General features: G+C 44.7%; 1 protein-coding gene across 1 annotated transcript; it reads right to left on the bottom strand.

Annotated features, from left to right (window-relative positions):
• Window positions 1-6172: 6172 nt before the first annotated feature.
• Window positions 6173-16284, bottom strand: ATPAF1 (ATP synthase mitochondrial F1 complex assembly factor 1). The gene is made up of 9 exons (XM_074876115.1): window positions 16060-16284; window positions 15361-15469; window positions 14746-14796; window positions 13969-14031; window positions 12502-12552; window positions 10689-10736; window positions 8557-8652; window positions 7873-7980; window positions 6173-6943 (listed from the first exon to the last, which is right to left on the bottom strand). The coding sequence occupies exons 1-9, from the start codon at window positions 16242-16244 to the stop codon at window positions 6749-6751; spliced, it is 906 nt and encodes a 301-aa protein (XP_074732216.1). The 5' UTR covers window positions 16245-16284; the 3' UTR covers window positions 6173-6748.
• Window positions 16285-16304: the final 20 nt, after the last annotated feature.

The following is a 16304-nucleotide window of genomic DNA, read 5'->3' as shown; positions in this document are numbered from 1 at the left end:
CGGAGGTTTCAGTGCCAGGCCAAGCTGGAGGCCATCCAAAACAGAGAAGCCAAAGAGACGGGAAAGAAGAAACCAGAAAAACTTTTGCTGCACAGAGCAGACTTACTGTCGGTCTCAGAGGTGGGGTGAGTTCTGAAGCACGTTGTGGTATTTAAATACTGCTCGGCGAAAGCAAGCCTGTGCCAGCACGCTCAGCGCCCAGAGGAGCAGCCAGCCAGCGTGGGATGGCTCAGCATGGGTCGGGACTCTGCTTTGGGATCAGACTCCTGGGTAGGGATATAAAACCACTGGTGTACCCCACGTGTGATGCTTACGGGCGTTGCAGTGGGGTGGGAGGCTGCAGCGTGGCCCCGGCATTCACAGTCCCCTTCCGGACACGGTGGCATGTCTTTCCCAGGGGAGCAGCCCAGCTCAGCCGCGGCAAGATGAGATGCTAGCGTTGTTGGAAACGTCTGCAAATTGTTTGGCACCAGGACAGTTCTAGCGAGGGAGACGTTTCTAGGCTTTAATGTGTGTTAAACTCAAGTTCAGCCAAGCATTTGCAGGTGATGGGGCGAGCTGGGGACTAGGGCGCAGGGCGAGGCAGCGGTAAGGAGCAGCAGGAGTGTGAGAAAGGAAACCACAAACCCAGCAACCTGAGACAGCGGGAAGATCCGGCCCCTGGGTACGTTTGTATGAAGCAGGAGGGTTTAGGATGAGGGTTTGCATCCCTGAACCCTGCCTGGCTTCCCCTGCTGCTGCGGCCGTGGATTTACCTTCCGACCCTACACAGACCGTGCATCCAGTAGGACACATCTCTGCAGGATCTGGACTCCTTCCTCAGCTACATGTGGTGCCAGGGCTTGCCCCTGAGGCACAATGTTCAGCTCATTCAGTACCACAGCTGTAACCCCAAAAGCTCGGCTCTGTGCGTACATCCACCCCAGGACCTGCAGGCTGAGCCTTTTCCACATCAGCCTTGCACAGCTTGTGAGCAAATCTCTCCTGGTCATTGCAGATAGTCTCAGGTCAAAGTAACACCCCTAAAATCATGATCTGGCTCAAGTAGCCCAGCAGACTTCCTGGCTGCTGGCAAACCAGCCCTGAGACTGGCTCCAGCAGGTTCAGGCAGCAACAGCAGCTCCACAAAGTCTTTTTTAAGCACCTGGGGGAGCAACCCCAACACTGGATGCTCCCTGTTTGCACATCACAGCCACCTCAAGTCCCAGCAAGGGCAGAGCAATGCTGCTGCCCTCTACCCCAGGGTGCTGGCGGGCACCAGTGTCCACCCTCCTCCCCAAGGGATGTGGGAAACCACAAAATGTCCTCTGACCTCATGAGCAGGAGGCAGAGGGCTGCGGAGCAGATGTAACTCCGGACTGCTAATGCCAAGCCAGGAGGAATCTTTCAACTGAAACCCAGCAAAAAATGGGCACAAACCCAAAATTGAGGGGGCTTGGCCATTTAGCAAAGATCCTGGAGGAAACTCACAGCCAGGATTTACATCCAGGCGAGATGGAGCCAAAACACTTAAGAGGCAAGATGGGGTCCTCCCACCCTCAGCACTCTGGAGCCAAAGGAGAGGGGCCAGGAAAACAGCACAAGGGCCAAAGTTGCATCAGCTCCTGCCCCACAAGTCCACAGGGGTGAGCAGCACGTCCTGGTCAGGGAGTTAAACCCCTTGCATGAGGTTTTGGAAACCTCGCAGAGCAGAAAGCCTGTGGTCCCAGAGCCGCCCAAGGACCCAGCTGCAGGGAGGGAGAACAGGAGTCACTTGGGAGAGAGGAAAAGGTCCGAGGGGCAGGCTTGGGGCAGGCTTGGGGCAGGAGGGATGTGTTATTGTGAAGAGGGCATCTGTCTACCCTGGAGGAAGGAAGGAGGGGGGGGGGGAGTTGGCCCTGCTCCCGAAGGCAGGTGCATTGCTGAATTTATCATCAGGAAGGAAGCAGGGAAGGAAGCAAGCCTGGAGCGCTGGACGGCTCCAGCGGACCTCACGGGCAGTCATGGAAAGAGGCCCAACGCAGTGATGCAGCTTCACACGGCTTGGGAGGACACAGCCGTGCCTGGGGCGTGGGTGCAGTGAGCCTCCTGCAAGCCCCCCCCAGCTGTGGCACCGGGCTGGGCTCTCCCTGGCCCCACGCTGCCCTGCACAGTGCGCACCCCTTCAGCCAGGGAGATTCTTGTTCCCAGGCAGAGCTTGCAGGCTTTGTGTGCCTGTGCAGACCACAAGACACAGCAAAGGAAACAATGGGGTTGCTCCAGTTATTCCCAGAGAGACAAAGGACTTGCCCAGAAAAGTTTACCTCGGCTATACAGCGCCAGGAACAGCCAGTTCCCCCTCTCCACTCCGAGTCCTGTGCAAGCTCCAAGACAGGGAGCGAGAACTTCCTCAGCTGCGGATCAGAGGGCACTGGAGTCTTGCCATTTTCTAAGGCACAGGGAAGAAAACCAGGCACAGATGAAAAAGCACTGGAGTCAGCATTTTAAGTGAGGGTAAGAACATCATCCTTCAATCTGCACTTCCTTGATTGCTGCGACAGCCGCCTTTCACAAGCCAGGGTGTCTCCTCGTGGAGCAGGATGGGCTCTGGGCTTCCTGCTGACGTGGGGGTACATCTCCCTGGGGCGACAGGGGTGGGTGGGTAAGCCAGGGGTTTGAGATGCTGATAACAAAGAGCCTCTGGCTGTAAAACTTGCTCCACTGCTCCCCAGCAGGAACTGCCACCACATCCCTGGCCCTGGGCTCTCCTCCAGCTGGAGGCAGACCGCAGACAGCACTGAGGGAATGAGGTGGCTCCTATAGTCCCTGGTTCAGCCGTCAAGTCCTTGCTGCAGGGGCTGAAGCCTACACAGGACCATGAGGAGATCTGGGCTTCTCCCCCATGAACGTGCCCACTTGAGGGCTATTAAAGACAGACGCTCAGGAAGACCCTGGCCCACAAACAGCTGGAAATCAGCAAAGTGACCTGGAAAACTAGTGCAGGATGTTTGCCCTTCCCTGAGGCAGTTCATCTAGGATCTAGGACGCCGGGCTAGGGGAACCGTTGGTCTAACTCAGCGCAGCCTTATCGACCATATAGGAGCAGCCTGGGCATCTAAATGGTTTTTAGCACAGATCTCACCCAAGCTCTCAAAGCTGAGCAGACAGGCTCATGCAAGCCCCATGTGTGCCGGTAGCTCAGAATAAGGAGACAAAGCTCCCCTCTAGTGGCTGCACGGCACAGAACCTCAGTTACCTTCTTTCCCCACGCCAAGACTAACGTGTTATTTTCACGAGCCCTTAGGCTCAACACAGATCCTAAGTGCATCAAATCTAACAAACCCTGTGCAAGTTTTTAGTGGCTTAAAACCGGCGCAGCTGCCAATTTGCACAAACCCGCGGATAGACCTGGGGGTCTGTGTCCATGCTGCGGCTTGTAGGTGCCCATCGCCGTGGCCAGCTCCCACCCAGGCCACACCAGGCGGCCGGCAGCACAGTTCATGCACAAGTGCATCCCGGGCACTGGAGAAGCCACACAGCCACGAAACATTGCTGGCCTGTTCCTGCAGCGAGGACAGTTTGTGGGGCCAATTCTTCAGCTGAGTGACTCCCCCTTACTGGGACGGAGGATCAGACCTAGAGTTTCTCTTGGACTTTTTTATTATAGGTCCTTGTCCCAGTTTCAGCTTCATCACCACCACAGCAGCAGTCAGCACAGATCCGAGTGTGCAGTTCCAAGTCCTAACTGTAGCACAAGCACACACATTAGCGTATATATTTCCAAAAGTACCAAAACTTTCCACTTTTCCATTTACAAAGTAGGGAGCTTATTCACACTGTGTCAAACTTGCACCCTACAACTGGGCCACTGAATGTTGAAACAACTCTGTTTCCCATGACTAAAATGCTCTGGTTTGATGATGCAGCATCTCAGACTACCAGGCCATCTGCTCTTATAATCTGTATTCCTACATGATGTTATAATCTGTAGAAATACGGATTGTAATCTGTATACAGATCCTACAGGAATACAGTAGGAAATACTCTCTGAAGCTTCCCTGCTCACAACAGCATTTCAGTGGCACAGTCCATCAGACTGGCTTCCTGCAGAAAACTTTTCTGGGGCCACAGTAAATCCCATCCCCAGCAGCAGATCTGGGAATACCTCCCAGGAGGGTGTGCAACTTCCAGTTTTGCAAACCCTCAGCCCTCTCCCCGCCCTTGCACACACACGCACATACAAGTCTAGCCACCTCTTTGCTCCTGTTCTTCTCAGGGAGATGCAATACAGCACCAGATCATTGACACCAAGTCAGTCATTTCTGTGCCATGTGGTCTCACCCTGACACAAGAGCTAACATGTTATGGCATGCGCTTCAATGAATACACCTGCAGAAAAAAGCCCTTGCTCCCTCCATCAGTCAATTCCACCTCTGCCAGGGCCAGAAAATGCAGTCTCTTGCAAAACGGCTGCAGGTGGTATGATCAACGTGACCTTTTCAGTTTGGGTCTTACTTAAAAACCATTCCAATGCATACAATGCAAGAAATGTTTCCTTTTCTTGACTTTGCCATTTCTGTCAGCCTGAAACCCTTGGAGAAGTTCTTAGGTTGGGATTAAGCACATGATGGGTTGAAAAAAAACCCACCCAAAATTACAGGTAGTGATTGCTACAGCCTTCACTGAAGACTTTGGTCTTTTAAGCTCAGAAAGAGGCTCAGGTGTAGATCTGGAAGCCTTGAATTTCACTCCTGTTGCCCATTACTCATCCAGGGATGTTATATTACAGCTATATTAAAAATGAATACAGCAACTTTGACATCTTCAAAGCAGGAAGTGAATAATGAATCAAAACTGCCCTTATTTCAGCTAAGGGAAAATGATAAATGGAGCATGAATGCTATAGAAGTAGAAAGGCTCTTTAATAAAGGTGCTTTGCTGTTCAGATTGTTAACAGCCCTATCCTCACCTCCTCTGATTATTCCCCTGCTATGCACACGCTCACAGACCCAACACAATCAGAAAGAAAAAAGACATTACCAGGGAGAAAGACCATCTTCTTGCAGCAAAGCCCAGGAGATGTGCCACTCCTAAAAACATAATTCCCTGAATGCACAAGAGTTCACACCCAACATATGCGAGTCACTGCTAAAATAGACCCCAACAATAAAACCTTACCATCTACTGTCAGTGCTTAGCTGAACACTGTTCACGTCCAAAGAATGGGCTGAGAAAGTATGGAGTGACAGTATTAGAGCAACACGGTCCTACAATTACACTAGCAAACAGATTAAGAGCCCTTTATAACTAATCAAACCTTCCGTATCATGTCATGGTTAAGGGTAGCACAGATAATCTGTTACCAGCCCTACACAAAAAAAATCTGTCTTCCTCTGACAGCGAGACAAGTTGCATATCCTTCTTGCCTCCGTTTCTTTGGCAAAGGAGGGAATGCTTGACAGCTCCAGCAGGCTGATGGGAAGACACGATGTGGCCTGGACTCAACAGACAATTAGTTCTAAGGGCAAGTTAGTGCCAAGGATTTGATGTGGACATGGGAAAGCATTTAGTGTTGCTCCTGGGAAGCTCCGGGCTGTCCTCTGTTTACTAGTCTGCCTGTGCAGTGGTGTGTGCTGGCAGCCCATGCGCAGGCTGCACGTCGCGCTGCTGCAGCGTGCCCTTGTCCACAGACACACTGGCTGTCTCTGCTGGGAATGAAAACAAGAAAAGCTCAAAGCCTGAATGCTCTGAGATTCTTTTGTTGAAGGCAGGTTTAAAAAGCAAAACCAGCTGTAGTCCTTAAAAGCCAGATTCCTACCACCACTGCCATATTAAAGCAGCTATGCATATTCATACCAACACATTTTTTTCATGAATTGTCACTTAGCAATTGAGAAGCCAGTTGGTGGCTCGTGCTCTGTTACTATGCCAGACCATCTTGCTTTTATTATGAATAGTGCCTTTCCTGAAACAGGAACAAGAGCTATTTTCTGTCCCTTCAAATACCATTCGTAGAGCTGGCTGACTAGATGCCAGTCTGAGAAAAATTAGTTCTATGAAGCAGGCAATAATTCCTCTACACTATTAAAAATATACAAAAATAAAACCATGCTCAGAATATCCTACTCCTCAAGAAAAACATCTCTAAGACAGAAACACAGCAGTGGGATAAAATTAATATATCAATTAAGCAGCACAAAATTCCCAGAACAAATCTAGTCACTCTATTTTTTAATTCTGAGAAAAACACAGGTCACAGTGTACATCTGTGTAAGGAACCTCACACACAACATAACAAAGAAGAGTCTGTTTTAGACCATTGGTCCTATTCTTTTTTCTTGATGGACAAGTCTGTATAAATTCCACACAGATTAAAAAGCACCGGACCATGCAATTATAATGGTGGAGGGCATTTAAAATGCATTTACTGAGAAGAAACGCTGGTTGTTATCTCTCTCCTGATGTCAATACAGTCCATTACATAGCTCCCCTTCTGTCACTTTATTTCAGATTTCAAAAATACAGCATGCAGCAGAAGTTACAGGATGGGAAAACGGCTTGTTCTGAGGAAGTCACACTGGAGTACAGGGCTCCACTCTGGCAATTAGTTATTGACGTTCAAATGGCCCAAGTCCTGCATCAGTGCCAGACAGGCTTGACTACCATACTCCCAGGATGTCTCCAGATCCTTTCTGTAGCCAAACCAACTTCATGAAACAAGTGAGACAGGGCCACTCCACCTAGGAAATCCCCTGCCTGCTGCTGGCTCACTTCACCCACAGGTCAGGATCTATGACTTGTCAGAAACCTGACCAGGTCTCAGTTCTCTTCCAAGGCCACTTTGCTCAAGCTCTGCTATAACTGACATATACTTAAATTCACTAGAGCTGTGGTTGAAGGTCTCCACTAATTTGTAGGTCTCAGAATGATCCGTTGCATAGAAAAGCTGCACCTGATTTGCCAAGCACTGTGCTTCGTGGACCACCTGCAAGTTAAAAGAAAGAATGTATTACCATTGAGTTTTGTTGTATTTGAGTATCCCACTGAAAATGGCTCTTCAGCAGCTGAAAGGCTGCAGTCCTACTCACCAAATGACTCAATTCCAAGTCACCTTAGTTTAGCAAATCTCTTAAACCACCTCCCTCTTGTTCCTGACCTACTTACACATTTTAGCACTGTGCCTTTAAACTTTAAACCTGCTGAGCATACACTCAGAAGTCAAACAATGTCAAATACATCTTTCATGATCCCTGCCCACTCTAGGGCACTGGAGATTCACCAAAGTCTCATCTTTCCCTTCTTACAGTTGACCTATTTGCAAAAATTGATTGTTTACCCAAATGCATAACCAATGATTCCTCTGTCCAGTGTTTCAGAACTGGTATAAGCAGGTCAGTTAGAGGTGGGATGCTTTAGTTATCTTGTTCCAAAGCCCTACTGCTAGTGGTCCCAGCACTGTGCTATTTACAGATATGCAAATACACCCACACCTAGCGAAAAGATCAAATACATGCAGAAACTTAACACAAAGCTCTGGAGGTCTCCTGATTTAGGAAGTAGCATTAAGCTTCAAATATACTGTTTTAATTTGTTGGCAGGTAGCAACAGCTTTCACTTAAGTATGCTTCCATTAATATGAAAAAAAGAAGCACTTCTATTTTTTTTTTAATAACAATAAACTATAATACACAAAGTAAGGAAAAAAAGAAGCATGAGCTTAAATCTCCAGACAGACAAAGACTGATGATTTCTTTCTAGCTTCCCCTAGTATTAAGTAGATTAGGTTAAAGAAATCTAGTGAGACCATTCTTTGGGAAAGGGTCTTTTAAAGACTTCACTTTAATTTGGTTTTAATTCAAAACTGTAGGAGTTGCAGCATAAAATGAAGGAAGCCACTGAGCAGATTTCTCTTACCAAGAACTTGGAGTCCATTTCTGCTGTCATTAATACTATCCCTTTTTCCTTCTGCAGCTCAGGATAATGGTACAAGACCAACTGGCTAGGAGCAGTTTCACCCTGGGTCTGAAGGAGGTAAAGAAATCAGCATCCCCTAAAGAACTTCAGCTCTACTACTGCAGATTTGGAGGCCTGATTACAAAAACTTGTGTATTAACTGCTATGGAGGCAGTCATTTTTCAGGGCTTAAGGGTCAGTTCTAATTAAAATTATTCCTGGTATTTACAGAAAACAAAGGATTTGCAGAGTTGTGTTGGGTTTTTTCTTGACTAAAAACCATTTTGCATTTAAAAGAACCCACAATTTTCAGGAAGACATTTCATCTTAGAGCATCTACTGGTATCTTAAGTAGCTTTTACAAACAGTTCTAAAAAGTCTGGCTCTTGCTTCTATTTTGAGACTATTTGACTTCTACCTCATTCTCCTTTAGATCAGAGAGACATAATTAATTTACTAATTTACCTATAATTAATTTACTAATTTACCCATAATTAATGGCAGTTTTTCCCTTATAATTCTTTTCAAGTTAAGCTAGACAACCTGTTCGTTAAACTGTCTAGGAAATATCTACATTGTAATATGCTGATATTATGTATTGCTGGATCCTAAGCCATTTTTGGACTTTTTATTTCAACCACTCACCTGAATGTTTATTAGGGAAGTGAAGTGCAATTCCATTCCTGACCACTGCCCCACGAAGAATTCATAGCCTTCTTTTCTTGGCAAAGCATATAGAAACTGCAGAGAATTATTAAAAAAAAAACCAGTTCTCCCTTTGATAGAACAAAATGATGCCCATGTCATACTGGCCTCCAGCACAAATGCTTTACCAAGAGAACCACAACAGAAAAAAGGGTTTCTTTGCTCCACCAGGAGTGACAGGACAGCAGGAACAAGACTTCAAAGCAGACATAAACCAGCATTACCTTATCAGTACTATTTCATTAGCAAATATGTTGGCACATATTTTTAGCACTATTATATGAAACAAAGGAAAGGAAAGGACAGTGGAGAACATCCGGACACTGACCTTCTCGTTCACTTCTAGAAAATCAACAGCAGAAATGGTCAAATATAAGATAAGAAGCACTCAGTATATTTAATCCTGTAATTTCACCAACTGTTCCAGAGCAGGCAGCAAGCATTTTCTCTCTAGAGATTTAGTCCATTCAGCTCCACAGTCTAGGGACTTGCTCATTTTCCTACACCAAGGGAAAGGACAACAGGGGAGCAGAAAAACATGCAGGATACCTGACTAAATGCCAATGCACTGTACAGAAATGCACTTAAAGCTATAAATAACCTTCTGAGCTCCAAGTAGCTTGGGAGGCCAGATCTATTTGATCTTGCTCTTGGCAAGTGAAATATACAGGACCAATCCATCAATCCAGGAACATCTCCCATTCAGATCTACAAGAGCGCTCCTCTCCATGCAGCGAAGTCAAGCTAGTTTGTTTTCATAAAGGAATGAAGCATTTCATTTCTGCCTCAGCACAGTGAAATTCGCAAAGTCCGTGCTTCAACACACAAACTGCTGTAAAAACACACTACTTTCAACAGAAAACAATACTAATCAGCAGCACGTGGTACAAACTGCAGAAAGATATCCTTTAGCTGTTCTGCTCTTTTGTAGTTTAACTTCTTCAAAGCAGCAACATGCTCATTCACACAGGAATCTTCTAATTGAAGCTTACAAGATATCCACCAACCCATGTGAGAAACAGTGAATCCCAATCTTGGGAATCCACTCATTTCTGAAATAACCATATTACGCATTCTCAGTATTTCATGCTTTGCTGTGCTGGCATACACTTAAGACACAACCCACAGAGTATTTACTCTATTATCTGTAATAAAGGGTTCAACTACACCCAATTCCCTCCTTCCTTTCCATCACAGCTGTTGAATTACAATGCTCTGCAACAGAACTGACACTACTAAGTTTTGCAGTACATGTCATATAGTCTTTTTTGATGACACACTTCCTTAGAGACAGAGGTGCATTACTGACACAGTATGGCTTCCATGCAAATAGCTGGCATTTGCTTACCAACATTTATCTATCACAGATCACCAGCATGGTGGTCAAGAAAGCATGGCTGTGCATATTTATGATGAGGAAAAGCAGGCTAATAGATGACAAGGTTCAGCTCTCTCTTTGGACAGAACCCCAACATATTGATTTCTTGTCTTTTTTCCCTTTCAGATACTGCCTATCTTCACTGCCAGTAAAGAAACATAAAAAGAAAGAGCAGCTCACACCAACCATTAGACAAGAGAACTCACTTTCTCCATGTACATGCAACGTAATGCCATGGTGACATGTAGCTATAGCTAACAACAGTTCCTCCAGCTTAAAGTGAGGATGCTTTAAGCAATAAGGAAAGATAGGCAGGAACATCAGTGAAGCTGGCATAAAAGGCTTGGCTCTTCACAACAATGCATGGAAGACACTTAACCACAAGACATCAGTTAATGGAAACCAGAGGCATGTAGCTAAATTCACTCCCTGCGAGATTCTGTGCTTTCATTTCTGAACCCTCTATCTCTTATATCTAGATATCTGACAGCTAGATCAAACTGTTTAATACATATGAATCGCCATTGCTTTTATCTGAACACTAAGACAAGTATTTGAACACCTGGACTTTACTAATCGAGCTGATACAGTGAGTCTGAATACAGGAGCGTCAAAAGTTGATGAATTAGGCTTTAGAGAGGATAAATGCATTACAGCTATACATCCAAGCATTGCGAGTCTCTGCCATACGTACCGATGGACATTTCTGGGCTCTCTTCCATATTAAATCAAACTTCTCTGCCTTTGGGGAAGGAGAAAGAGAAACTCAGTTTTCATAACACAAACATGGATGCAGAGTTATTCAGAATCATCACGTTAACCTTTATAGGGCACAACTTCCATCTACAGAAGGTCTCGCTGTGGGAACAGCTAACAATGAGTGCATAGAAAACTATATTTACTTCTTAGTTACCTAAATGTCATCAGTATCGCATTTTAACAACGCTGTCTCTAAGATGCAGCAGCAAACTCCTCGGATCCAAAGCTTTATTCCTTGGAGGTGGGGGGCCCACGTGCCAGGCTTACATTACATCCTCTTTCAGCAATAGCTCCACTGCATCATGTGGTGACAACAGTTGAGCAAGACAGACGACATATCCCTGGCCCCAAACTGGATTTTACACCATACATATTTATTCAACTACTTATTGCTTACGTTTATATTAACACCACAAACATATTTGGTCATCCCTGATGAAACCTGGGAATCTCATTCACGTGTTCTCTGTGTTCTCCCAAATATTTTGCCTGCTCTTCTCTTCCCAGCACAATCTATTAGTACCTACTCTAAGGTGTTCAGGAATGAAAACATATGCCATTCATCAACGTGAAATTCCTCCATGTGTGTTTCTGCGCACTAGAGAATTATGCGAGTCCTTTCTTCCAGCCAACAAAAAGCTTCTGGCAAAAGGCGTAGGTTTTTTTTACCCCCGATGACACCATGAACTACTTCCTAATGTGCCTAAGATCTGGTTTGCATTAAAGCCTTAAAAGCTTCCAAAGCTCCTCTAAAACAGTGCACCAAAGAACAGTGCCAGCCTCACTAATGAAAGACCTACACCATCTTAACTGGAATCCCTGGCTTTGGCCGTCTGCTACAGTAAATATCCAATTTAAATTATTTTCACAACATCCACATGTTGGGAAAACTAAAACATGAAGCTGCTTGACTTCAAATCCCTCACTGCCATTTTCAGAGTATACAACACTTCGTACAACAGCCTTCCACTGACTTCAGTTGCAGCTCAAAGGGCCAAGTACAATTGCAAATCAGACCCCAGATCTAAATGAGGTTTCAAGAAGTCAAGGAACACACAGTTTGAGCCGAGCTGTGAAACGACAGATTTAAGAGATCACAATCACATAGAGACTCTGAAGCAAAGAATGAAAAGAAATCCCAAAAGCGAAAAAAACTCCTTCAGCCTAACAGAGATTAACAACAATTAACATCTGGTAAAGTTATCAGGAATAAGAAATATGATCTTATCACAGGAAGCACCATGCAACCTCAATGAAAGACAGTGCTGCCAATAATTTTAAATGCATGAAAGTCATAAGTGATTAGCCACAGGCAAGTTACTAGCCAAGTGCTCTAGTACTGCCATATTAAACTTGAGTTAGCCGAGCATGCTGCAAGGAAGAGGGGAAAGAAACTAGCAACTCTGAGAAAAAAAGATGCGAGAATACAAATGCTACCTCAATAAATACTAGGGCCCCACAAAGAGTATTAGGTACTCATAATAAAATAATGCCTGGAAATTCAAGCCAGGTGTGCAGGAAAAGGTACTAGATTTATTGAGACTGATGTAAGTGAGAAAAAGAGTGATACACATTTTGGAAACAAAAGCCTTTATTTGAGGCAATAAGATCACTCAGTCTGGAAGAAGTTTGTTCTTGAAACCTCATTTTCCTTCAATGATTGCTTTTAAAAGCAACAGAATCAGAGTTAGAAAGGAAAGCTTTGCACACTGGCCTTTCCAGTGCATAACTACAGGGGAACTACTTACAGGAATAACAGCATAAACCGTATCTTTTGCAGAAAAATACTGATTCCAAATCTGCAGGAAACAAAGGAGATAAGATACAGTTAAAACCAAGCATCTAGCAATAATATTAAATGCTTTAAAAAGAATTCCATTTGTCAACTAACCTTTATAAACACTTCGAGAGGTCATTTTCAATCAAGCCTGACTTTCCTGCTAATGAGATACACTTCTCCTAAGGTTCCAGAGTACTTGTACCAAAAAACAGATTTCAACTAGGAAACAGAAATGAGCAGAGGGCTCAGAGGTAGCTCAAGATTTACCAGCCATCAGAAGTGCTTCTTACATTTTTTCCCAACAATCACACTAATGATTTCTAGAGGGTCTGAGGTTCGGGGTTTTTTTAATAAAGAACATACAAAACGTTTTCAACAGAAGACAAGACTTTGCATAATAATCCTCTGTGTTCACAATCTTTTTCTTCACCACAGCAGGATGGCAATACCTACACAAAAAGCTCAAAGTCCCTTAATAAATGGACAAGTACAGGTAAAAGCCCAGAGTTCGGGACTTTTTCAGCTGTTCTTCCCCAGACCTACATAACTAATGATAATTGTCTGTAAAATGTTTAATGAATGAAACAGAGAGGAACTCGAAGGAAACTCATGAGTTATCAAATCCACTTCCTGCTACAACTGGTTGCACACCATCCCCTGCAGAGCACATAACCACTTCCATAATGTTCTCACACTATCAGGAAAGCAGCTAGATTTCTGCTTTCTAGTTGTGCCAGAAGGCTCCTTCATATATGCTGTGCTACTCCCCTTAAATGATCATGTCTACATAGCTTCTTGGCATACAGTTTGATAAGGGAAAAAAATACCAGATCCAACTTAAGCTACATCAGAAATGTTCAAAAGATGTGACTTATAACTAGATAAAAGGAAATACAGTGCAAAGCCAAGCAGATATTAGGGAGAGGAGCTTGATTCACACTGTTCTTCAAACAGTCCCATCCACCTCCTTCTTATCCTAACCAACTTTAGTACAAGTACACAGGCTCCTGAATGACAGATAGTGCAAAGGTACAAGGTGGTAAAAGCTCTGTTTTTATTCCTGCAAAAGAGATGTAACATAATTCATATGAGCTATTGCTGGGATTTCCTTTTACCTGGGTTCAAACCTGACAGGAGCTTGCTAATGCCAATTCAACTGCCACACATTAAATGGCAACAGTAAGAACTACAGTAGAGATAGTTTTTGAGTGATCAAGTCCAGATGTATTACCTATCAAGTGGATATATCCTAGGTGGACTTAACTATAGGGAGAAAACTATCTTCTACTGTTAATATGCATGTCAATATGCTTTTTATAAATCTACATCCATAGCCATATTTTATTTTTCAGTACAAGTAAAATTTCCATCCTCACATGTAGATTACTATTAAACACAGATGTAGAGCAAACTTTATTCCATTTAAATCCATCACCTGTTTTATCTCCTCCGCTGATTTTTCTTTCACCATCTCAACATTAAGAATCGAATCAAGCGTCTGCAAGAGAAAGCATAAGGAATTTAGCATGACAGTTCTGATTCAAGTGAGAATCCAGAATGAATGGATGCAATTACAGATAATAAAATCAAGCCAGAGGAACTTAATTCAAATTACAGTGGGAGTAGTCCTCTTAATTGCCAAAGAAACCAGTAAATCATAAGCAGTAACACACTGAGAAGTGGATTCACACACTGAAGCAGAATAGAAGAGATTCTGTCAGGACACACTTTGCTCCAGTTGTGCAGATCTCTACTGAAGCTGCAAGAGGAGCTGCAGCCTTCTGCCTTCAGCCATCTCAAACGCATGCTCTGCTGGCAGATTTACACAGAAAATTTGCCAAAATAAAAAATGTGAAAGAGAGTAAAACCATTCTCTTGTCCCTCTGCTGGCTGATCTTTGGAAATATACTTACATGTTGTGCAGGCAGCTCAACCCTTCCCATTTATTACTGCAAGCATTCAGTACAGATCCCCTAACTAGTAGGAACTTAAGGGTATCAGAGAGAAAGGACAGGATTATAAAAACCCAGAGTGCCAGGAGTTTAAGATTGAACACGATCCCAATAGTAAATTAAAATCTTATACTTGAGTGCAGCATCAGTTTTATGTCAAGAACCTCCCAGCTGAAGCACTGATGGTAGCAACACAAGTTAATCTACATCCTTGATTTGCCAGCACATCCTCTCCTAACACTGAGGTTCATTTCCCTTACCTTATCCTTTGTGAATCCTCCCTTTGATGTCTTTGTGCCCAAGCCTTCTGCCTAGAAGAAAATATTCTTCTTTAGTTTTTATAGCTGATGCTTTAATACCATTTATTTGCCTTCCTTGCCACGCATAACATGGCTGCTGACAGAAGTCTCCTGACTAGGAGCTCAAGTTTAAGATATGTATAGATCACTGCAGTGTATTTTTAATAACACAAATGATTGATTAGCAGAAGTAAATCAAATGAGTAACTTAATATGAATTATGAATATCAAGGCCAGAAAGGATTAGTTAAAAGCAAGCTATTACGCATTTTTGGATCCAATATTATTGAACAGTTTTCTTGCATTCACTAAGAAATGATAAATGCAAGATCATGTCACTCCATCTGGCCAAACTAATCTGGAACTAATGAAACACTTAAGGCAGCAAACACAGAATTTACAGTCAAAAAATTGCAAAATACTACACTGGAATACAGAACAATACTTTTAGCCAGAGAGTGAAATTCTGGGGCTCCCCAGAGTATCTGCATGCTGTATGTTTGTAGCATTATGCTGATCCTTTATAAATGACATTATAGTTTTGATACGTGCAAATTACAGAAAAATTGGCCTTGCCTTTTCCTCCATGCATCTGATATATTCTCCTTGATTGGAATATCCCACAGGCTGCTTTTTCACTTCATTTCTTTTTTCCATACGGGATTCAAACACATCTGGACTGGATCTGAATCAGAGAAGGGACTATTAACAGTACTGGGTGATTAACGTCATTTGGCTTTTTGGAGTGTTTACTGTGGTACTGGTTCATGTTCTTCAAATTTTAAGAGATAATTTTACAAATAAGAAATTATCAAGCTGATCATGTTGGGAGACGACTCCCTCATTGACTTGGTGCCATGTGAATTTCAGGGCAGCATTTGGCCTAAACAAATTCATCTTCTAAGGGCGCAAAGCTAAACCTGACCTCCCCTCCTCTCAGCAAAACCCACCTACCCCATTTCCCAAAAAGCAGCGCGCGCGCGCACACACACACACAGACACACACACACAGACACACACACACAGACACACACACACAGACACACACACACAGACACACACACACAGACACACACACACAGACACACACACACAGACACACACACACAGACACACACACACACAGACACACACACACAGACACACACACACACAGACACACACACACAGACACACACACACAGACACACACACACAGACACACACACACAGACACACACACACGCCGCTGCCCCCTTCCAGCCCTTCCCCTCAGGGCCCGCCCCAGCCCCGCACCTCCGCAGCTCCTGGATCTTGTGTCGGTATTTTCCGTAGAAGGGGTTCTCCTCCAGCGGCTCCCCCCCCGGCCCCGGGCCCGCCGCCCCCCTGCACGGCGGGGCCAGCAGCCCCAGCGGGCGGAGCGCGGCGCGGCTCCACAGGGCCGCCCCCAGCCCCCAGGCCTGCAGCAGCGGCCCCGCCATGGCGCCCGCTCCCTCCGGCCGCCTCAGCGCCCCGCCCGCCCCGCCGCCCCGCCCCCGGAG

This window comes from Strix uralensis, chromosome 8, assembly GCF_047716275.1.
Source record: "Strix uralensis isolate ZFMK-TIS-50842 chromosome 8, bStrUra1, whole genome shotgun sequence".
NCBI classification, from domain to species: Eukaryota; Metazoa; Chordata; class Aves; order Strigiformes; family Strigidae; genus Strix; species Strix uralensis.
The sequence above is the reverse complement of the archived record's forward strand: the minus strand, read 5'-3'. Positions and strand labels throughout refer to the sequence as shown.